Here is a 23,803-nt window from a genome sequence, read left to right as displayed (position 1 = left end):
TAAATCAGGCAATGTTAATGGCTTAGGAGTGCATGTTTAAAAAGAGTGTGTATTCCCCTAACCATTAAAATAATTATTGTAACTTGGAGTTAGTGGGTTTATAAAAAATGTTTTCTACAGACTATAGACAACACGGTTGGCATAGGGGTTAGTACAACACCTTTACAGAGTCAACGATCGGGACCGGGGTCTGCAAGGAGTTTGTCATTCGTGCCATGTCTGAACGTGTTTTACCCAGGGGCTCTAGTTTACTCCCATCATTCAAAACATACTGGGAATGTAGGTTAATTGGGTGCATATTGGGCAGCACGGATTTGTGGGCCGAAATGGCCTGTTACCATGCTGTATACCTCAATTTAAATTTAAATTTAAAAAATTTAAATTTACTTTCTACTTGACTACACCTCTTACCACCCTGTCTCTTGTAATAATTCTATTCCTCAATTCCTCCATCTCCTTTGCATCTGTTCCCAGGATGTCTGAGATAACCTCTTTCTTTAGAAAATCTGGCTTCACCTCAACTGTAATTAACTCAGCCCTCACCTGCATCTCTTGTACTTCCCACACATTTGCCCTGGCCCATTCCAGCTTGAGATGCAACAAGGACAGGATTCCCCTTGTTCTTACTTTCCACCCCACCAGCCTGCATATCCAATATATCATCCTCCACAATTTCTGCCACTTACAACGGGATTCCTCCACCAGACACATCTTTCCCTCCCCTCTCCAATTTCCATAAGGAGCACCCCCTCCATGTCGCCGTTATCTACTCATTCGTTCCTACTAATCACACTCTTATTACCAACCCGTAACTGCACTTGCATGAAAACCTCCTCCCTCACCATTATTCTGGTCCCCAAACAGTCCTTCCAAGCGAATCTGCAAAGGCCATTTGGTGCAGCCAGCGCTCCCGATTTGGCCTCCTCTATTTTGGGGAAACTGAGCACCTTTCCTCTGTTTGTTTCAACAGTAGGGACCTCCCAGTGGTCAACCATTTTAATTCTACATACCCTTGCCTCATGTACTGCCTAACCATGGAGAAATACCTTATATTCTGTATTGGCAGTCTCCAACCAGGCAGCATTAAATATCAACTTCTCTAATTTCCATTAACCCTCTCTTCGGTCACTGTCTTTCCCTATCCCTCTGGCTCTTATTCCCTTTCCTTCTTTTGCCTATCAGAGAGTTATCTTTTAGACCTCTGCCCTCTCCCCCCTCACTTCAGCCTTTTTTTCTCTCTACCCTCCAACCTGTGTCTACTTATTACCTCTTACCAGTTAGCCTGTGTACCTCCCCCTTCTTCCTCCTTGCTCTCCTGTCCTCTCCTCCTCCCACCTTTTTTATTCTGGCATCTACCTCTTTTTACCTTATTCTTGACAAAGGCCCAAGGCCCAAAACGTTGGTTACCCTTCACTTCTTGTGGATGCTGCACGACCTGCACAGGTCTGAGTGCTATTAGTATCATGTAACCCAGTACTAATCTGTCGCATGGTTGGTGACTAAACTAGCTCACCCACCAGTCTTGCCTGGTGCGGAGGGTGGCTAGACACTTTGCAGGATGAAAATCAAGACCTGTCAAAGGGCAGATGAACTCTCTTGTAGGGTCAATGGCTATCTAGCAAACGCATGCCATGAAGTGCAGAAAGGGCATCCCTTGCATTGAAATTTAGTTTGGCCATTCACTGCAACAGAACTTCCCTCAGCCGTCTTGGACTTTACTATGCCACTGGATCTGGGCGGGGATGTCAAGAGGGAGGGTCTGGATCTGTGCAACCCTCTTCTCGCCTCAATCCATTCACACACACGCTGTTCCTCTCTGAGCAGTGGGATATCCTCATATTAAACCCCACAAACTGACTGAAAGGAACCATCATCATCATCCATCATGGGATGGAGAGCCAGAAGAAGCAGCTGCTGCATGATCTGAGGAGTTTCACCAGCTCTTTTGTGAATTTCACTTAACTTCAGCATCAGCAGATTTTCTCATTTAAGTCCTTCTGCAGACTTGGTGCTTTCTCAACACTACCTTCCCCCCTCCTATGTTTGTATTGTCTACAATCCGTCATCTGTCATTGACAGAAAACGGGAGGAGAAGAGGTCCCAGCACCAAGCCCTGTGGAACACCGCTGGTCACCAACAGCCAACCAGAAATGGTCCCTTTTATTCCCACTCTCTGCCTTCTGCAAGTCAGCCAATCTTATACCCATGCTAATATCTTTCCAACAAACACCATTGGCTCTTCTCTTGCTGAGCAGCCCCATGTGTGGCACCTTGTCACATAAATGTCAATATAGTTATAATTTAACCATATATACTCGAGTCATCGTCAAATTTTTGGACTATTATTTTCAGGCCAAAAAAGGAGGGGTTGACTTTTACATGGATGTGCAGGTGGCTTGAGCGAGGATCCGCAGTTGTGAGCTCAAATACACAGGCGGCCCAGGTGTTGGGAGCTCAGATGGGCAGGCGGTTGAGCTAAAAATAGTGGGGGGGGTGGGATGACTTTTACATGGGTCATACAAAAACACCAAAATTTTGGGCCAAAAAGGTGTGGGGTGGATACTATTATATGGTATAGATGATTACACTAGTATATACGCTACTTCAAAGTGCCCTTTATATTAACAGGATTATTATTTTAAAAAATCTTAGGAGAATGAATCAAAGTCTTATAATTTGCTATTATGCTGAATCATTTATTGCATTTCTACATGTGGCTATTTTGGACATGCGTTCAGAACTGTACGTATTTTGATTTAAAGAAATAACATTATCTTTGCACATGGTGTCTCATGTGTCACTGTAACTAAAGTGGAGCAGTTTCACAAAATGAATAATTTACAGTAGTTTGCAATGAACCAACAAATACCGGTAATTCATTTCGGTAAGGATGAATCACTATCATAAAATACAGCGTTGAAGGAAAATCTTTCGATAATAGAGATATGATTAAATCAACGACCAACAGAGGATACCAGATGACTGTAAACATATTGATGACCTAGTTTGCAAATTCCACCTGGTCTGAAGTACAAAAATAATTTCCTATAATTACAAGACAGTGAAAGTGCATGTCATTTCCGCACAAAACTATTCACCATTATATTTTTAGGTTTTTATAGATCTACACATACATACATACATACACATACATACATACACACACACACACATACACACATATATATACACCCACACACACATATATATATATACATACACATGTATACATATACATGTATACACAAATACACATATACATACACACACATATATATATATACATACACATATACATACACACACACATATATATACATACACACACACACATATATACATACACACACATATACACACTCACACATAAACACACACACACACACACATATATCTTTCTTTCTTTGGCTTGGCTTCGCGGACGAAGATTTATGGAGGGGGTAAAAAGTCCACGTCAGCTGCAGGCTCGTTTGTGGCTGACAAGTCCGATGCGGGACAGGCAGACACGATTGCAGCGGTTGCAAGGGAAAATTGGTTGGTTGGGGTTGGGTGTTGGGTTTTTCCTCCTTTGCCTTTTGTTCGTGAGGTGGGCTCTGCGGTCTTCTTCAAAGGAGGTTGCTGCCCGCCAAACTGTGAGGCGCCAAGATGCACGGTTTGAGGCGTTATCAGCCCACTGGCGGTAGTCAATGTGGCAGGCACCAAGAGATTTCTTTAGGCAGTCCTTGTACCTTTTCTTTGGTGCACCTCTGTCACGGTGGCCAGTGGAGAGCTCGCCATACACACACACGCATAACACACATACATATGGTTTACTCTCTTATAGTCAGTCTTAGGGCTGTTTATGTCACCAAAATATATGCTTCTGCAAATTCCCTCTTAAAAAGCTTAGTGTGAGTTTGCCTACAATTTTACTCCTCTAGACTCAAGGTGGTCCTACACATTTGAATCTGCTGCCTTTAGTACAAACTCCTTACAGACATTCCTGATTGCTGGCGCTGTAAAGGCATTACAATAAATGCTATGCCAACCATGCTGCTCCACAGTATTATTTCCTGTTTTAAGTTTCGTTCTACATTTGATGTTTATATAGGGGGTTCCCTTAGGGGTAAATTTCTGTTTTCCAGCATTTTCTGTGGTCTGGCAATGGATTGCGGGATTAAAGAGGTACAACCTGTATTTGGGCGACATGGGTTCATGGGCCAAAAAGGCTTGTTACAGTGCTGTATCTCTAATTTAAATGAAAATAAACAGGTTATATTAGATCTAGCATTGTGTAGTTAACTGAAGATCTGATAAAGGACCTTTATAAACAAAGAGTGAAAGTGATTCAGCTCATCTGATATGAGGGTTTTAAATCTGAATAAAAACAATTAAGATGATATAAAGTGCGAGTCATCTATGGTTCATTAAGGAATGACATTAAAGGATATGGCATGAGAACAGCAATGAGTATATTTTAAAGACTTAATACATAATTTACAAGGAACGTAATTCACCTAAAATCATTTTTTTTAAAAACAAAAAAATCATCCTGCGATAGCTATCAAGAGAAGTTGAAAAGAACATTAGATCATACATAGAAAGAGGCTTATAATGTTCCCAACCAAACGCACAAATTTCAGTGACTGAAAAATATTCAGAATTCAAGAAAGGAGGTCCAAGAAATAGGTAAGAAAAGATGTACGGATCATATCACAGAACTACATGATCACATCATAGAAGTATAAAATACCTTACATAAGGGAATTATATGTGTATTATTTGAATAATTTTTGTACTCTATTATTTTTAGACAAAGTACGAGTTATGATTTAATTGTTTAATTATTATAATTATAGAAGTTAATGTCCTGAATGAAATAAGTTATGTAATAATCATGGTTATGCTTCTAATTTACAATTGATATGTGATGCGTATATGATATGAATTGATTTGTTATCATTAGTTACTTTGTGTAAAGGAGTTTTTTTTAAACTCAATAAAAAATATTTTAAAAAGAAAAGAAAATTATGCACAATATTACTGTGGATCAAAGAGAAATTATAAAAAAAACTATTATAGTTAAGTAAATTGGAAAAGATTTAGAGAATATTACAGAAATATTCTGCAATAGGCACTCAAATAAATAAACTCTTAAAAAAAACTCATTAGAGAAATTAAATGGATAGAATGCTTATACATCTCTAGAATCAGATAGCTTGCCTGTATCCTCAGGTTTTGAAGGTGGCAGAAATGGAGACAGTGAATGCAACAGTTTGTCGCCTTTGCTCAGAAGAGTCGCTGAGGAAGGAAAGGACTGGAGATATCTCAAAAAGAGATTGAGGGTGAGAGTTGTTGAAGCAGCAAAGATACAGGGCATACATTTAGAGGGTAGAGAGGATAAGGAGAGTAGATGCCTGAAGCAAAAGTGAATGCCAGCAGAATACCAAACAAGACCTTACAACATGACTTTGTGAACCAAAAAAAATCAGAAAAAAGTTTTTGAAGTACAAACAAGCAGGAAAGTGTCAGTCAGACATGGAATCACCATTATGAACCAAGTTTCCATCAAAATCTTGTTATCAATATAATCATGCTTGTTGAGGTCACAACTGGAAGGTACACTCATTGAGATATGTGGAGTATAAGAACATAGAAAATCCCAGCACCATGCAAGCTCTTCTGCCCACAATATTGTACCGACCTTTATAAACATATTCTACCCTTCCCAACACAACAGCCCATAACCCTCCATAACATTCATGTGCCTATCAAAGAGTTTCTTAAATATCTTCATTGTATGAGACCCGATCATCCCCAGCAATGCATTCCAAGCACTCACTACTCACTGTGTTAAAAAAATGACCTCTGATACCTCCCCTAAATTTTCCTCCACTCACCTTTTTTAATTTTTAATTTTTGCACTGTCATAAGAATAACATCCACAAATGATCAACAATATATACATAGCGACATTTTTTCTTTTCCCCCATTTCCTTTCTCTCCTTCCCCACCCTCGTCAAAAATCAATAAATGATAAAACAAAGAAATAACCAAAAAAAGGGAAAAAAATTGTATCGTCTACTTTCACATATTTAAATCTTATTGTGCTCATAATTATGTTGTTTCACGAGATGGAGGTTTGTGGTCGGCATTCTCCGACATATTTTATGTATGGTTCCCAAATTTGTTCAAATAATGTACACTTGTCTTTCACTCACCTTAAACAGGTGCACTTTGGTATTACCCAAAAACATGAAGGCTGTCTACCCTTTTTATAACTCTCATCATCTTAGGCACCTCTATTAACTAGCCTCTCATCTTCTGTTGCTCTAAAGAGAAAAATCCTAGCTCAGTTAACCTTTGTTCAGAAGACATGTTCTCCAATCAAGGCAACAGTCTGGTAAATCTCCTCTGCAACCTCCCTAAAACTTTCACTGTGGTTGGTGTGTTGTGCAGTGAACGAAAGGAAAAAAAAACAGAAGCTGTGAGTGAGTTGAATCAACCAACTGACTTTATTGGAACTCTCTGAGAGTTCATCACCATGACTCCCATGTGGTGGGTGCACCCCCCCCACCGTGACCATTATGATTTCAGCCCAGTGTGAGCCTGCATCTCCATGACCCAGTTCGCTTGGAGATCAGTGCAGCCTTGTACACCACATCCATACTGTAAATTAGGTGACCAAAACTGAACAGAATACTCTTTGTCGTCTAATCAGTTTTATAGAGGTGTCAGATTACTTTGAGGCTCTAGAATTCAATCCCCCAACTAATGTAGGCCAGCTCACCATATACCTTCATAACCACCACATCATCTTGTGCAGTAACCTTGAGGGATCTGTGGACGTACCCCAAGATCCCTCTGAGAAGAAATGCTTAGATTCCTGCCATTAACCACTTGGAACAAGTTCCACTGGTTCACAACATTTTCCAGATTGACTCCACCCACCACTTCTCTGCCCAGCTTTGCATCCTATTTATATCCCATTGTAAATTTCAACAATCTTCTAAGTCACCCACAATATTTCCAACTTTTGTTATCTGCAAACTTAATGACCCACCCCTCCACTTCTTTGTCCAAATCATTTGTAAAAATCACAGTAACAATCTCAAAGAGTTTTTTGAGGAAGTTTCCAGAAAAATTGATGAAGAAAAAGCTGTAGATATTGTCTATGCAGACTTTAACCATGACCATATAACCATTTACGGAGCGGAAACAGGCCATGTTGGCCTTTTGAGTCCGCACCGGTTCACTGATTTTGTGCGCCCTCTTCAGGCATTGGTCCCGGTAGATCTTCATTCAATAATGATGGGCGAATTCAATGCAGGTGGAATCTTATTGAAATTGAAAGCAAGATTGTTGTCCTGGCACCACACAACCAGATTCTTGATCTCCATCCTGCTTTCTGACTCATGGTCATTAACTTGAATCTCCGAAAATCTTATCGACTAAAACTAGTAAGGCCTTTGACAAATTCCCATATGGGAGGTTAGACAGGAAGGTAGTAAACTGGATTTGACATTAGCTTTATAGGATAAACCAGAGAGTTAAAGTGGATGACTGTCTCTCAGACTGGAGACCTCTAACTAGTGGTGTGCCTCAGGGATTAGTGCTGACACCATTGTTGATTGTCATCTATAATCATGATCTGGACGATAATGTGGTAAATTGGATCAGCAAATTTTCAGATGACACCAAGATTGTAGGAGTAATGGACAGCAAGGAAGAATTTCAAAGCTTGCAGAGGGATCTGGACCAGCTGAAAAATGGGATGAAAAATGGTAGATAATTTAATGCAGAGAAATTGTCCTTCCAATGTATTTTGGAAGGACAAACCAAGGTAAGACATACAAAATAAATGGTAGGGCACTGAGGAGTGCAGTAGAACAAAGGGATCTGGGAATACACATACATAATTCCCTGAAAGTGGTGTCACAGGTGAATAGGGTTGTAAAGAGTGAGTTGGCATAATGGCCTTCATAAATCAAAGTTATGAGTGAGAAGTTGAGGTGATGTGGTAAAGTTGTAGAAGACATTGGTGAGGCCAAATTTGAAGTATGGTGTGCAGTTTTGGTTACCTAACTACAGGAAAGATATCAATAAGAAAGAGAGCAGAGATTTACTACTATGTGGCCAGGACTAGAAAAACTGTGTTACAAGTTAGGACTTTATTCCCTGGAACATAGAAGAATGAGGGAAGATTTAATAGCAGTATGCCACAGTACTGTATGAGGGGTATAAAGAGAGTAAATGCAAGTTGGCTTTTTCCACTTTGATTAAGTATTTTTTTTTAATTTATTTTTCACACCATAAACCACATTAACCATGATACATACTTTTTCCTTTTCAAATATATACAGAGCCATTTTCTCCCCCCACCCCTCCTCCCATCCCACCCTCCCTACCTCCCCCCTCCCGTCCATTTAAAGTACAAAATCTAGGATACATTAAACAAGTCAAACAATGTTGTCATTCAATAAAAATAGACAAGAAGTTCCACTGAGTCAATTCTTTTCATTTCCTTCTCCTTTCGTTAATTTAGGTAGTGAATGTCCCCGGTAGATTTTCGCTATTGTGTTTCATGTAAGGCTCCCATATTTGTTCAAATATTTCAATATTATTTCTTAAACTATATGTTATTTTTTCTAATGGAATACATTTATTCATTTCTATATACCATTGTTGTATTTTCAAATTATCTTCCGATTTCCAGGTTGACATAATACATTTTTTTGCTACAGCTAGAGCTATCTTAACAAATCTTTTTTGTGCACAATCCAAATCAATTCCAAATTCTTTGTTTTTTATGTTACTTAGGAGGAAGATCTCTGGATTCTTTGGTATATTGTTTTCTGTAATTTTATTTAATATTTGGTTTAGATCTTCCCAAAATTTTTCTACTTTCTCACATGTCCAGATTGCATGAATTGTTGTTCCCATTTCTATTTTACATCGAAAACATCTATCAGATACTGTTGGGTCCCATTTATTTAACTTTTGAGGTGTAATGTATAACCTGTGTATCCAGTTATATTGTATCATATGTAACCTCGTATTTATTGTATTTCTCATTGTTCCAGAACATAACTTCTCCCATGTTTCCTTTTTTTATCTTTATATTTAAATCTTGTTCCCATTTTTGTTTAGTTTTACCATTTGTTTCCTCATTCTCCTTTTCTTGCAGTTTAATATACATATTTGTTATAAATCTTTTGATTATCATTGTATCTGTAATCACATATTCAAAGTTACTTCCCTCTGGTAAACTCAGACTGCTTCCTAATTTGTCCTTCAAGTAGGATCTCAAGTGGTAATATGCCAGCACTGTATCTTGAGTAATATTGTATTTATCTTTCATTTGTTCAAAGGATAATAATCTATTTCCTGAAAAACAATTTTCTGAAGGGGTGGAGTAAGGGGCAGGGTTTTAAGTTTCTGGATAACTGGGACTTTTTTTGGGGGAGATGTGACCTGTACAGTAAGGACGGGTTACACTTAAATCCCGGGGGACCAGAATCCTGGCAGAGGTATTTGCTAGGGCTTCTCAGGATCCTTTAAACTAGAATGGTTGGGGGAAGGGAACAAAATAGTACAGAGCAGTAAGGAGAAGGTTAGAATGCAAGCAAAGAAAGTTTGTAGTAAGTATTTGAATATGGATGGGCAGAGAAGGGAAATGCTCTGGAAGAAGATGAAGGGCAATTGGCAGGAAAAGTAAATAATGTTGTTATTAAAGATGAGGGAAAACAGGGATTAAAAATTGGGAAAACTCTGAAATTCATATATTTTAATGCCAGGAGTATTGTAAAAAAGGTGGATGAGCTGAAGGTGTGGATTGATACTTGGAAGTATGATGTGGTAGCGATTAGTGAGACATGGTTGCAGGAGGGATGTGATTGGCAACTGAATATCCCTGGGTTTCGTTGTTTTAGGTGTGATAGAGTCGGAGGGGCAAGAGGAGGTGGGGTTGCATTGCTTGTCAGGGAAAATATTACAGTGGTGCCTAGGAAGGATAGATTAGAGGGCACATCCACGGAGGCTATTTGGGTGGAACTGAGGAGTAGGAAAGGAGAGGTTACACTTGTAGGGGTGTATTATAGACCACCCGGAGGGGACCGAGACCTAGAGGAGCAAATCTGTAGGGAGATAGTAGATATTTGTGATAAGCACAGGGTTGTAATTATGGGAGATTTTAATTTTCCACATATAGATTGGGAAACACATTCTGTGAAAGGACTGGATGGGTTAGAGTTTGTGAAATGTGTGCAAGATAGTTTTTTACAACAATATGTAGAGGTGCCGACCAGAGAAGGAGCAGTGTTAGATCTACTGTTGGCAAATGGGATGGGTCAAGTGACGGAGGTTAGTGTTGGCGAGCACTTCAGGTCCAGTGATCATAATGCCATCAGCTTCAATGTCATTATGGAAAGAGAGAAATCAGGGCCAAGGATTGAGGTTTTTGATTGGGGAAAAGCTAGATTTCAGGAGATGCAAAAGGACTTGCAGGGTGTGCATTGGGACAATTTGTTTAATGGGCAGGATGTAGTAGAGAGATGGAAGTCTTTTAAAGATCAGATTTTGAGAGTGCAAAAGCTTTATGTTCCTGTTAGGTTAAAAGGAGGGGCAAAAGGTTTGAGAGAGCCGTGGTTTTCAAGGAATATTGGAAACTTGGTTCGAAGAAAAAGGGAGGCGTACATTAGATATAAGAAGCATGGAGTTAAGGAGATGTTTGAAAGATACATTGAATGTAAGAGGAATCTTAAGAGAGGAATTAGGAAAGCTAAAAGAAGGTACGAGAAAACTATGGCAAGCAGGGTGAAAACTAATCCAAAAGAGTTCTACAAATATGTTAATGGTAAGAGGAAAGCTAGAGACAAAATTGGTCCCTTAGAAAATCCGAGCGGAAAACTGTGTGTGGAGCCTAGAGAAATGGGGGAGATATTGAACAGTTTCTTTTCTTCGGTATTCACTAAGAAGAAGGATGTTGGGAGATGTGAGATAAAAAAAGCAAATTGGGTAAATATGGGGAATATAGAGATTACAAAAGGTGTAGTTTTAAGGCTTTTGAAGAATATAAAGGTGGATAAGTCTCCGGGACCAGACGGGATCTTCCCCAGGACATTGAGAGAAGTGAAGGAGGAAATAGCAGAGGCTCTGGCGGTAATTTTCCAAATGTCATTAGATATGGGGATAGTGCCGGAGGATTGGCGCATTGCGCATGTGGTTCCGTTATTTAAAAAGGGTTCAAGGAGGAAGCCTGGCGACTATCGGCCTGTAAGTTTGACGTCTGTGGTAGGTAAATTAATGGAGAAAATTCTTAGAGATAGTACTTATAAACATCTGGATAGACAGGGTCTGATCAGGAGCACTCAACATGGATTTGTGGGAGGAAGGTCATGTTTGACCAATCTGATTGAATTTTTTGAAGAGGTGACTAGGAATGTGGATGAAGGTAGCACAGTGGATGTTGTCTATATGGACTTCAGTAAGGCCTTCGATAAGGTACCACATGGAAGGTTAGTTAGGAAGGTGCAGTCTTTAGGTATAAATTTTAAGATAGTCAAATGGATTGAACATTGGCTGAAAGGGAGAGGCCAGAGAGTGGTAGTGGATAATTGTCTGTCAGGTTGGAGGCCGGTGACCAGTGGTGTGCCTCAAGGATCTGTATTGGGCCCATTGTTGTTCGTTATATACATTAATGATCTAGATGATGGGGTGGTGAATTGGATTAGTAAATATGCAGACGATACTAAGATAGGTGGAATAGTGGATAATGAAGAAGGTTTTCAAGGATTGCAGAGGGATTTGGGCTGCTTAGAAAAGTGGGCTGAAAAATGGCAGATGGAATTTAATGCTGATAAGTGTGAGGTGCTTCATTTTGGTAAGAAGAATCAGAATAGGACATACGTGGTAAATGGGAGAGCACTGAGGAATACAGAAGAGCAGAAAGATTTAGGAGTAACGGTACATCGTTCTCTGAAGGTAGAAACTCACGTGAATAGGGTGGTGAAGAAGGCTTTTAGTATGCTGGCCTTTATCAATCATTGCATGGAATATAGGAGTTGGGAGGTGATGTTGAGATTGTATAAGACGTTGGTGCGGCCTAATTTGGAGTTCTGTGTGCAGTTCTGGTCGCCTAATTATAGGAAGGATATAAACAGAGTGGAGAGAGTGCAGAGAAGGTTTACCAGAATGTTACCTGGGTTTAAGCATCTAGAGTATAGGGAGAGATTGGACAGATTAGGTCTTTATTCTTTGGAGCGTAGAAGGTTGAGAGGGGATTTGATAGAAGTATTTAAGATTATGAAAGGGATAGACAGAGTGGATGTGGATAGACTATTTCCGTTAAGAGGAGGAAAGATTAAAACAAGAGGACATGAGTTAATAATTAAGGGGCAGAGGTTTAGAGGTAACATGAGGGGGAACTTCTTTACTCAGAGAGTGGTAGCCATGTGGAATGATCTTCCGGGAGAAATAGTGGCGGCGGAGTCAATTGTATTATTTAAGAAAAGGTTGGACAGGTATATGGATGAGAAGAAGATGGAGGGTTATGGGCATTGTACAGGGAGGTGGGACTAGAAAGGGGTGTTTGGTTCGGTGTGGACTAGAAGGGCCTAATGGCCTGTTTCCGTGCTGTAATTGTTATGTTATTCTTTTGATCCCTTTTTTCTCCCATTCTCTAAAGGAAAGGTTATCTATTGTAAAAGGGAGTAACTTATTTTGCGTCAATATTAGTTTTGGTAATTGATAATTTGTTTTATTTCTTTCTACATGAACCTTCTTCCAAATATTGAGTAGATGATGTAATACTGAAGAACTTCTATGTTGTACCAATTTTTCATCCCATTTATATAATGTGTGTTCAGGTATCTTTTCCCCTATTTTATCTAATTCTAATCTAGTCCAATCTGGCTTTTCCCTTGTTTGATAAAAATCTGATAGGTATCTTAACTGTGCGGCTCTATAATAATTTTTAAAGTTTGGCAGTTGTAAGCCTCCTTGTTTATACCATTCTGTTAATTTATCTAGTGCTATCCTTGGTTTCCCCCCTTTCCATAAAAATTTCCTTATTATTTTCTTTAACTCCTTGAAGAATTTCTCTGTCGAGTGTATTGGCAATGCCTGAAATAGGTATAATATCCTTGGAAAAATGTTCATTTTAATACAGTTTATCCTTCCTATTAGTGTTAGTGGTAAATCTTTCCAATGCTCTAAATCGTCCTGTAATTTTTTCATTAGTGGATAATAATTGAGTTTATATAGTTGGCTGAGATTTTTATTTATTTGTATACCTAGGTATCTTATTGCTTGCATTTGCCATCTGAATGGTGATTCCTTCTTAAATTTTGAGAAATCCACATTATTCATAGGCATTGCTTCACTTTTATTTACGTTTATCTTGTAACCCGACACTTCTCCATATTCCTTCAATTTCTTATATAATTCTTTTATTGATAGTTCTGGTTCTGTTAAGTATACTATAACATCATCCACAAATAAAATGATTTTATATTCCTTGTCTTTTATTTTTATCCCTTTTATATTATTTTCTGTTCTTATCAATTCTGCTAGTGGTTCTATAGCTAACGTGAACAATAAAGGTGATAGTGGGCATCCCTGCCGTGTTGACCTGCTTAAGTTAAATTGCTTTGATATATATCCATTTACTGTCACTTTCGCCAATGGTCCCTTATATAATGCTTTAATCTAATTAATATACTTCTCTGGTAAACTGAATTTTTGCAATACTTTGAATAAATAATTCCATTCTACTCTGTCAAAGGCCTTCTCTGCGTCTAAAGCAACTGCTACTGTTGGCGCTTTACTCCCTTCTACTGCATGAATTAAGTTAATAAATTTACAAATATTGTCTGTTGTCCGTCTTTTTTTAATAAATCCAGTTTGGTCTAGATTTATCATTTTCGGTACATACTCTGCTAATCTGTTTGCTAATAGTTTAGCTATTATCTTATAATCTGTGTTAACTAAAGATATTGGTCTATATGATGCTGGTGCGAGTGGATCTTTCCCTTGCTTTAGTATTACTGTAATTATTGCTGTTTTACATGAGTCTGGTAAGCTTTGTGTTTTATCAATCTGGTTGATTACTTCCAGGAGGGGAGGAATTAATAAATCTTTAAATGTTTTATAGAATTCTATTGGGAATCCATCCTCTCCTGGTGTTTTATTATTTGGTAATTTTTTTATTATCTCTTGTATTTCTACTATTCCAAATGATTCTGTTAATTTATTTTGTTCCTCTATTTGTAGTTTTGGTAGTTCAATTTTAGTTAGAAATTCATCTATTTTCCCTTCTTTCCCTTCGTTTTCAGTTTGGTATAATTCTTCATAGAAATCTCTAAAGTTTTCCTTGATCTCCTTTGGATTATATGTGATTTGTTTGTCTTTTTTCCTTGATGCCAATACCATTTTCTTAGCTTGTTCTGTCTTAAGCTGCCATGCTAGAATTTTGTGCGTTTTTTCCCCTAGTTCATAATATTTCTGTTTTGTCTTCATTATATTCTTCTCCACCTTATATGTTTGTAGTGTTTCATATTTTATTTTTTTTATCTGCCAATTCTCTTCTTTTAATTGTATCTTCCTTCATTGCTAATTCTTTTTCTATATTTACTATTTCCCTTTCCAACTGCTCTGTTTCCTAATTATAGTCCTTCTTCATCTTGGTTACATAACTTATTATTTGCCCTCTAATGAACGCTTTCATTGCATCCCATAGTATAAACTTATCTTTCACTGATTCAGTGTTTATTTCAAAATACATTTTAATTTGTCTTTCAATTAATTCTCTAAAATCCTGCCTTTTAGGCAACATGGAGTTTAATCTCCATCTATACATTCTTGGAGGTATGTCCTCTAACTTTATTGTCATTATTAAGGGTGAATGGTCCGATAATATTCTAGCTTTATATTCTGTTTTTCTTACTCTATCTTGCATATGAGCTGATAACAAAAATAGGTCTATTCTTGAGTATGTTTTATGTCTAGCCGAGTAATATGAATATTCCTTTTCCTTTGGGTGTTGTTTCCTCCATATATCCAAAAGTTGCATTTCTTGCATCGATTTAATTATAAATTTGGTTACTTTGTTCTTTCTGTTAATTTTTTTCCGAGTTTTGTCCATATTTGAATCCAAATTCAGGTTGAAATCCCTTCCTATTAATATGTTCCCTTGCGTATCTGCTATCTTCAAAAAAATATCTTGCATAAACTTTTCATCTTCTTCGTTAGGTGAATATACATTGAGTAGATTCCAAAACTCCGAATATATCTGACATTTTATCATTACATATCTCCCTGCTGGATCTATTATTTCCTCTTCTATTTTAATTGGCACATTTTTACTAATTAATATAGCTACTCCTCTTGCTTTTGAATTATACGACGCTGCTGTTATGTGTTCTACCCAATCTCTCTTTAATTTCTTGTGCTCCAATTCAGTTAAATGTGTTTCTTGCACAAATGCTATATCAATTTTTTCTTTTTTCAGTAAATTTAGCAGTTTCTTCCTTTTAATTTGGTTATGTATTCCGTTAATATTTAAAGTCATATAGTTCAGCGTAGCTTTTTTATACTTTGTTTATCTTCCCTTACCGTTTCTCCATGATTACCTTTCCTTCTTATCCATTTCTGTTTTCTTGTTTTGAACACTTTATAAGACAACATTTCTAAAACATCAAACATTTTCCCTATTCTCCTATTTAAAACTTCTTTAACCCCATTCTCCCCTCCCCCTCCTGAGTTGTCCTTTATCCCTTGTCGGACAACCACATCTCCCCTCTCCATTTGGATTTGCGAATTCACTCGCAAACGTCAGCTGATTTTGCAGTGACCGTAACTCCTCCCCACCCAGCTCCCCCCAGAAAAGATTTCAATTTTCATATGTAACAAAGGTCACTCTTTTAATTCCCTCCTTATTCCCTCTATTCCATTTCCCTCCCTTATTAATTCTTGTCTCTACTCTATATATTTTCCTCTAAATACGGATACATTCATGTATGCACACTATATATATATATATATATATATATATATACACACATATACCCCTTTACACACATACATATAGATCGTGGTCATTTTTACTCTTATTACATGTCTTCATCTCTTTGCTTGTTTTGTAGTTGTTCTGCAAATTTCCTTGCTTCCTCTGGATCCGAGAATAGTCTGTTTTGTTGCCCTGGAATAATTATTTTAAGTACCGCTGGGTACCTTAACATAAATTTATATCCTTTTTTCCATAAGATCGTTTTCGCTGTATTGAACTCCTTCCTTTTCTTCAGGAGTTCAAAACTTATGTCTGGATAGAAAAAAAATTTTTGACCTTTATATTCCAGTGGCTTTTTGTCCTCTCTTACTTTCTTCATTGCTTTCTCCAATATATTTTCTCTTGTTGTATATCTTAAGAATTTTACTAAAATGGATCTTGGTTTTTGCTGCGGTTGTGGTTTCGGGGCTAAAGTTCTATGTGCCCTCTCTATTTCCATTTCTTCCTGTAATTCTGGTCTTCCTTGGACCCTGGGGATCCAATCTTTTATAAATTCTCTCATATTCTTGCCTTCTTCATCTTCCTTAAGGCCCACTATCTTTATATTATTTCTTCTATTATAGTTTTCTATTATATCTATCTTCTGAGCTAACAGCTCCTGTGCCTCTTTAGCTTTTTTATTAGATTCTTCTAATTTCTCTTTTAAGTCTTTTATTTCCATATCTACAAATGTTTCTCGTTTTTCCATATTTTCCACTCTTTTTGCCAATTCTGATATGGCCACTTCCATTTTATTCATTCTTTCTTCTGCATTCTTAATTCTTTTTATCTCATCAAATTCTTGTAATTGCCATTCTTTCACTGATTCCATATATTCTTTAAAAAAAGATACATCCATTGTCTTGCCTTTCTCTTCTTCTTCCACTTCTTTCTGTTCTTCTTCTTCCTCTGGGTTGACCATCTGTTGTTTCCTTTTTTTCTTTTTACCCTCTTCTTTCTTGTTGTCGTTATTGTCTGTGTTCTGCACCTGCTGCTGTGCTGCAGGTGTCTCTCTCAGCTGTGGGGATCGACTCCGCAGCTGTTCCCCCCTCCTGTCAGTGTGTTTTTTTTTCATGCGCATGCGCGGTTGCGCACTTTTACTCGGCTCTCGAGCCATTTTTGTAGTCCCGAGCCCGGGACCTCCACTGACCTGTGGGAGCGGGCCTCTCTCTGCGCGGCGGGCCTCTTCGGACAAGTAAGGCCTTCACCTTCTTCTTCCGACGTCTTTCCTTCTTCTTTTCTTCCTGTTGTTTTTGGTTTTTCTTTCTTCACTGCCATTTTCTTCACACTTTTACTTTCACTTTGTTTTGGTTTTTAAGTTTGTGTCTTTGCTTTTTCTCTATCTTTTTTTAACTTTTCTGCAGAGGGCTGGAGTTCCCCTACCGGCCACTACTCCATCACGTGACTCCTCCCTTTGATTAAATATGATGCAAACCAGAACACATAGATGAAAAGTGAAAAGTTTAAGGGAAATATAAGGGGAAACTTTTTCACACAGAGAGCAGTGGGAGTGTGGAATGAGCTGCTGGCTGAAGTGATACATGTGGGTTTAATTTTAATGTTTCAGACAAGTTTGAACAAGAACAAGGGTATGGAGGGATTTGAACTGTAGAGGTCAGTGTGACTAGGCAGAATAATGGTTTGTCATAGTCTAGAAGGGCTGAAGAGCCTGTTTCTGTGCTGTAATGTGGTATGGTTCTTCGGTTCGAACAGATTCCTGTGGAATGTCATTGACCTCCAGGCAGAATATGCTTTATCTACCACCAGCCTCTGCTTTCTGAATCCATACAGCAAAGTTCACATAGCTTTTATGCTTCATAACTTTCTGGATAAGCTTATGAGAGGGAACCTTTCTATAACTCTCATCATCTTAGGTACCTCTATTAAGTAGCCTTTTATCCTCCATTGCTCAAAAGAGAAAATTCCTAGCTCAGTTAACCTTTGTTCAGAAGACCCTTCACTCAAAACAATATACACTATATCCAACTCCCTTGTAAACATGGCTGAATGGTACTAATGACAACCTCTCACTCTATGCCACCAATACAAAGGAGCTGATTGTAGACTTCATGAAGAGAAAACTAGTGGTGTACGATCCAGTGATCATTGGGAGTTCAGAGGTGGAGAGGATGAGAAAATTTAAATTCCTAGGAGTCACTTCCTCAGAGAACCAACATAGTAATGTCATCATGAAGAAAGTATGTCAGCGCTTCTACTTCCTTAGGAGTTTGTGGAGGTTCGGTATGACATGGTAAACTTCTACAGATGTGTAGTGGATAGGAGCTGACTGGCTACATCACAGCCTGATGTGGGGGCACCAATATCTCTGAGTGGAAAGCCCTCCAAAAGGTAGCAGACAACAGCCCAGCTTAGGCAAAATTCTCCCACCATCAAAAAATCTATATGGAACGCTGCCAAAAGAAAGCAGCAGCAAATATCAATGATCCAGACCATCAAGAACATACAAGTGCCACAAGACTTTTACCACCAGATTCAGGGGTGTTGCGACTCCTCCAGCATCAGTCTCCCGAACAACAGACTCAATCAGAGTACAACCAGGGCTTAACCAGAAACCATGGTTGATTGAAGAGGTCTGTGAACTTCTCAGAACTCGAGATGTAACATTCAGGTCAGGAGACATGTTGGTACTAAGAACAACCAGGGCTGAATTCCCTCATGCAATCCAGAAGGCAAAGCAGGTACGCAATGCTGCGATAGAAGGTACAGATGGCAAGGTAAGAAAACAATAACAGATCATAAAAGAATCTTGCGAGTTAATGACACCTCCCTTCCAGACAGACTGATCATCTTCTACGCAAGGTTCAATGAGGAAAACAGGTTGATGCCAAAGAAAGCTCCTTCTGCCCCTGAAGAACAGGCCCCTTGCATAACTGCAGCTGAAGTAAGGACAATCGCCCCAGCCACCTGCCCTATCTGAGTTCCCAACCGCAGGTCCTTGCCCCAACTGCGCGCCTATCCGACCTCCCAACGGGACTTATCAACCAGTCCTGGCCATCCAAGCACCTGACACCTTGAACGACACAGGTACTTCATGGGGACAAATGTTTGACCCATATAAAAACTGACCCACCCTTTTTTGGCCTGAAAACATAGTCCAAAAAATTCAACGATTACACAAGTATATACAGTACCTGCCTCCACAACCACTCTATGTTTCTGAATCCAACTACCCATTGGGTGAGAAAGTTCTCCTCTAAGTCTCTTCTCCCTTACTCTATCTAAGCCTCTGGTTTTTGGTACCTCTGCTGTGACAACAGTTTCCCACTCCATGCCTTATCAATGCCCCTCATTATTTTGTAACCTCTGTCTCACCCCTGCTCAGCTATCTCATCTCCAATACAACAATACCTAGTCTTCTCATTACATTCCATCGCAGGCAAAATCCTGATGAATCTCTGCACCTTTCCATGACAATTCCATATCTCCCAATGAGGTAAATGAAACTGTAAACTGTATTCTAGCTATACCTTGTATGTTTAGTAAGGTACTCCCTGTAATCTCCCTTGCACACCATGATTTTTAATTTCTCAGTTTCCCAAGGGCTTTAACATTCCCTGCAATAATACCCTTATAGACCTCCAAAAGTGCATCAATTCATATCAAGATTAAATTCTATCCACTATTGGTGTGTCCATTATACCAACTAATCCATAGTTCACAATGATTCACATTTCTATCAACACTCTAGCTACTTTTGTGTCTTTTGCACACTTACTAATTATACCTTTCACATCTTTCCAAAGGAGGAGGGTGTGCTGTGGTCTGCATTGGTACCAATGACATGGATAGGTGTAAGGATAAGGTCCTAAAGAGAGAACGTAGGCAGGAAGGAAGCTGAAAAGCAGGACCACAAGGAAGGTAATCTCAGGATTGCTACTTGTGCCACGTACCAGTGAGTGTAGGAAAAGGAAGTTAAAGCAGATGAATGTGTAGCTGAAGAGTTGGTGCATGGGCTGGTGTTCAGATTTGTGGATCTCATTGTGATCTCTTCTGGGGAAAGTAGGACCTATACAAAAATGACAAGGCTGCATTGGGGAAAGTATGTAATGTACAAAAATGACAGGGTACATTTGAACTAGAGAGGGACCAATATCTTGATTGACAGGTCTGCTAGAGCTGTTGGAGAGAGTTTGAACTAGTTGGGTTGGGGGGGGGGGGGGGGGGCAGGAACCAGAATGCGAGTGTGGAGGATACAGCAGACAGGTGGACAGGATGATGCAATGTCTTGTGGGATTACGAGGAAGAATAGGCAAGGGTGGAAGCATAAATGTAGTCATTTGGAGGGTTTGAAATGTGTCTACTTCAATGCAAGGTGTATTAAGAATAAAGGAGATGAACTCAGTGCATGGATCAACACATGGAATTATGATGTTGTGGCTGTTACAGAGACTTTGCTGAAACAAGGACAGAATTAGTTGATATAGATACCATCATTTAGATGGTTTAAAAGGAATAGGATGGGAGGTTAAAAAAAAGGGGGCATTACCATTACTGGTCAAGGATGGTATCATTGCTAGAAAAAGGGAGGATGCTGTGGAGCACGTGTCCACTGAGTCAGTGTGGGTGGATGTCAGAAATGGGAAGGAGTAATCATTTTATTGGGAGAAGTCTATAGGCCCCCAAATAGCCCTCAGGCCACTGAGGAACGGATAGGTAGGCAGAGTTTGGAATGGTGCAAAACTAAGAGAGTTGTTGTTATGGGAGACTTCAACTTCCCAAATATTGACTGGCTCCTCCTTACTGCAAGAGGGATCGATGGGGTAGAATTTGTCAGGTGTGTCCAAGTCGGATTCCTGACACAGCAATGTGGACCAGTCAATGAGAGGCGATGGCATACTAGATCTAGCACTGGGTGATGAACCTGGTCATGTGACAGACCTCTCAGTGGGGGAGCATATCGGGTTATAGTGACCACAACTCCCTGAGCTTTAGTATAGCGATGGTCAAGGATAAAAACCAGTCAAAATCTGCCATTGACAACTTCCAGTTGTTTACCTATACCCTTGAGGATGTCCTGCAATCAGTCTGGGATGCCCTGGATCCTGGCACCAGGTAGGCAATGCACCCTTAAATCCTGCCTGTTGCTGCAGAAACCTCTTTCTGTACCTCTCACTATGAAGTCCCCAACTACCACATCTCTGCCTGACTTCTGATCTCTGACAATAAATCTGATCTTTGAACTTCTGATCTTTGAACATGCTGTCACGGGAAGTAGTAGAAGTAGATAGCAATATTTCAGGGGCACTTAGGTACATGTAATGGCTATTAAGGGATTCACACCATATGCAGCCAGATGAGATGAGTTTAGATTCACATCATGGTGAAGTCATTAAGGCCTTTAGTTAAGGCTTTGACAAGGTTCCATATGAAAGGTTAGTCCAAAAGATGAAAGCCCATGGGGTTTATAAGTTGGCAAACTGGATCCAAAACTGGTTTGGTTAGAAAATGGAGAGGGTTATATTAATGCAATTGCTGTTAATATTGGGGAAGTTGAAATAGCCTTCCACCAGAATGAATGTGAATTTATTGTGTATGGATAAGTACAATACACAAATGCACTAAGGTTGTTCTTGATGTAGCTGCACAGATACATAAAATGTCATAACAAACAATAAGTATACATGAAATTGGCACACAACAATGAAAAAGAATGGCTATAAAAGGATAAATATTCACAGTTACAGTTCATCCAATAAAAAGTTATGTTGCACACAGATGCAAAAAAATGTAATGTTACACTTGCTCCTTTTTGCATCTCTCAGTGATTTGTCTACTTATCTGTGACTTGACAGCTTGGTGACTGTTAGGAGGGCCATAGCAAAATGATTTCCCCTTTTGGTTTCTAAGATCTATCCATATGGCTTTATTTAAAGAACATTCTAAAGATATCCTCCCTCAATACCATAGTAACAATTCCATAATGAATATTGTAATGCCCCCTCCGTTTTTGCATGTTCTCCTCCTTCACATTCCCCTTCTCCCTCCCCCATTATGCTTAAGAAGTTGATTTTTGAGAAAATCAACTCCTCTCTTAGGAAGGAGTTAGACCAATTTCAATTTGCCTATAACCACACAGGTCAATGGCAGATGCTGCCTCACTGGCTTTCCAATGCGTTGGTTCACCTGGATCAGAACACCTACATCAGGCTGTGGTTCATTTGACTACAGCTTGCTGTTCGGTACCATCATGCCTGTAAACCTTTTGATTAAACTGAGGGATCTGGAACTCTGCCCATTCCTCTGCAACTAAATCCTTGAGTTCCTCATTGGTAACCCCCAGTCAGTGTAGATCAGCAACATTACCTACTCCTTACTGACCATCAACACGGACACCTCAGTGCTGTGTGCTTGCTCCTCTATATGCTCAGAACTGTGTAGTAAAGTTTGGCTCCAAAGCAATCTATAATTTGATGAGAACACCACCGTTATTTAGCTAAATAATGGGAAATGCAAAGTCAGAATACGGGATGGGAACAGAATTTAGTTGGGTGAAGCCAGAACAAACTTGCTCTCAACACCATCAAGACGAAGGAGCTTATTGTGAACTTTAGGAAAGGGAGGCTGATGGACCAAGCATTGATGACATGGAGATGGAGGGGGTTAGTACTTTCAAGTTCCTGGGAGTCCACACATCAGAGGACCTCTACTGGAAGCAGCATAGAGAAGCAACAGTGAAGAAGGCAAATCAATTCCTCAACTTTCTAAGGAGACCGTGGAGATTTGATAGGTCTTCGAATACTCTGTCAAACTTCCACAGGTGCCCTATGGAAAGTAAACTGACTGGTTACATCATGGCCTAGTTTGGCAATTTGAATGCCCAGGAACACAGAAGGCTGCAGAACAAAGCCGAGTTCACCACAAGCTCTAATCTCCCATTAATTAAAGACATACACGTGAGGTGCTGCCTCAAGAAAGTAGCCAACATCATAAATAACCCCCATCACCCTGGTCACAACCTTTTCTCACTACTACCTTTGGGAAGAAGTTTAGCACCTCCAGGTTCAAGTGGCTATTAGGAACTTGAATCTGCCCTTACTACCCTAATAATTACTTCAGAACCACAAAGACCTGCACTATACACATTATCTTTTATATTTATTATCTTTCTATATAATAATTCAATGTATTGGAGTTTTTAAATAAAGTCCCTGTTTGGTTGCAATAGTTAAGAATTTTGGTGCCTATGCACATTGTACTTACGTGTATAATAACCTCATTATCAGATTTTATACCTTAGAATATTGCATTGACACCTCTTTCAGCCATGTTTCCATGATAGCAACTATATCATATTCCCTTGGGCTAACCTTCACCTGTCTTATTTTCCTTCCTTGTCATCTTATTATGTTCATTTATTCATTTCGCTTTGTGGTTTTGAAAGGGCTGGTTTTGGTTCCCATACCTTAATCACAGTGAGAATACAAATAATATATCTTCTATTTAAATATCATTTTCTATTTTACTTTCCCCTCACCAGTCCTTCTCTCATTTCATTGAAATGAGCTGTACTCCAATGAGGAAGTTCAACATTAGATAGCTCCTTGCTCCTTTCCAAGAATAATCAAAACCTCTGACATGGAGGGTCTCCAAGAATTCACCTACTGAAATTTGGTATAATTCATTCACCTCAAACCATAAAATCAGATCCAGCAAATGGCTTTCTCAATGGGCCAAAAATAATTGATCCAGAATGTTCTCTTGAATACATTTCAGAAATTCCATTGTTCATTATCCTTTTCTCTCTGAATTTGTCATTTA

General features: G+C 39.0%; 1 protein-coding gene across 10 annotated transcripts in view; it reads right to left on the bottom strand.

Annotated features, from left to right (window-relative positions):
- The window catches only part of invs (inversin), a 313,548-nt gene that overhangs the window by 190,276 nt on the left and 99,469 nt on the right, over positions 1-23,803 (bottom strand). Inside the window, exon 1 of one of the 10 annotated variants that reach the window (XM_069913583.1) lies at positions 6,201-6,421. The exons of the other annotated variants lie outside the window; for them this stretch is intronic. Coding sequence (XP_069769684.1) covers positions 6,201-6,236 — 36 coding nt within the window. The 5' untranslated portion in view covers positions 6,237-6,421. Of the gene's footprint in view, positions 1-6,200; positions 6,422-23,803 lie in introns of those variants that run through there. 10 annotated transcript variants of the gene reach the window in all.

This window comes from Narcine bancroftii, chromosome 1 (assembly GCF_036971445.1).
Source record: "Narcine bancroftii isolate sNarBan1 chromosome 1, sNarBan1.hap1, whole genome shotgun sequence".
Taxonomy (NCBI): domain Eukaryota; kingdom Metazoa; phylum Chordata; class Chondrichthyes; order Torpediniformes; family Narcinidae; genus Narcine; species Narcine bancroftii.
The sequence above is the reverse complement of the archived record's forward strand: the minus strand, read 5'-3'. Positions and strand labels throughout refer to the sequence as shown.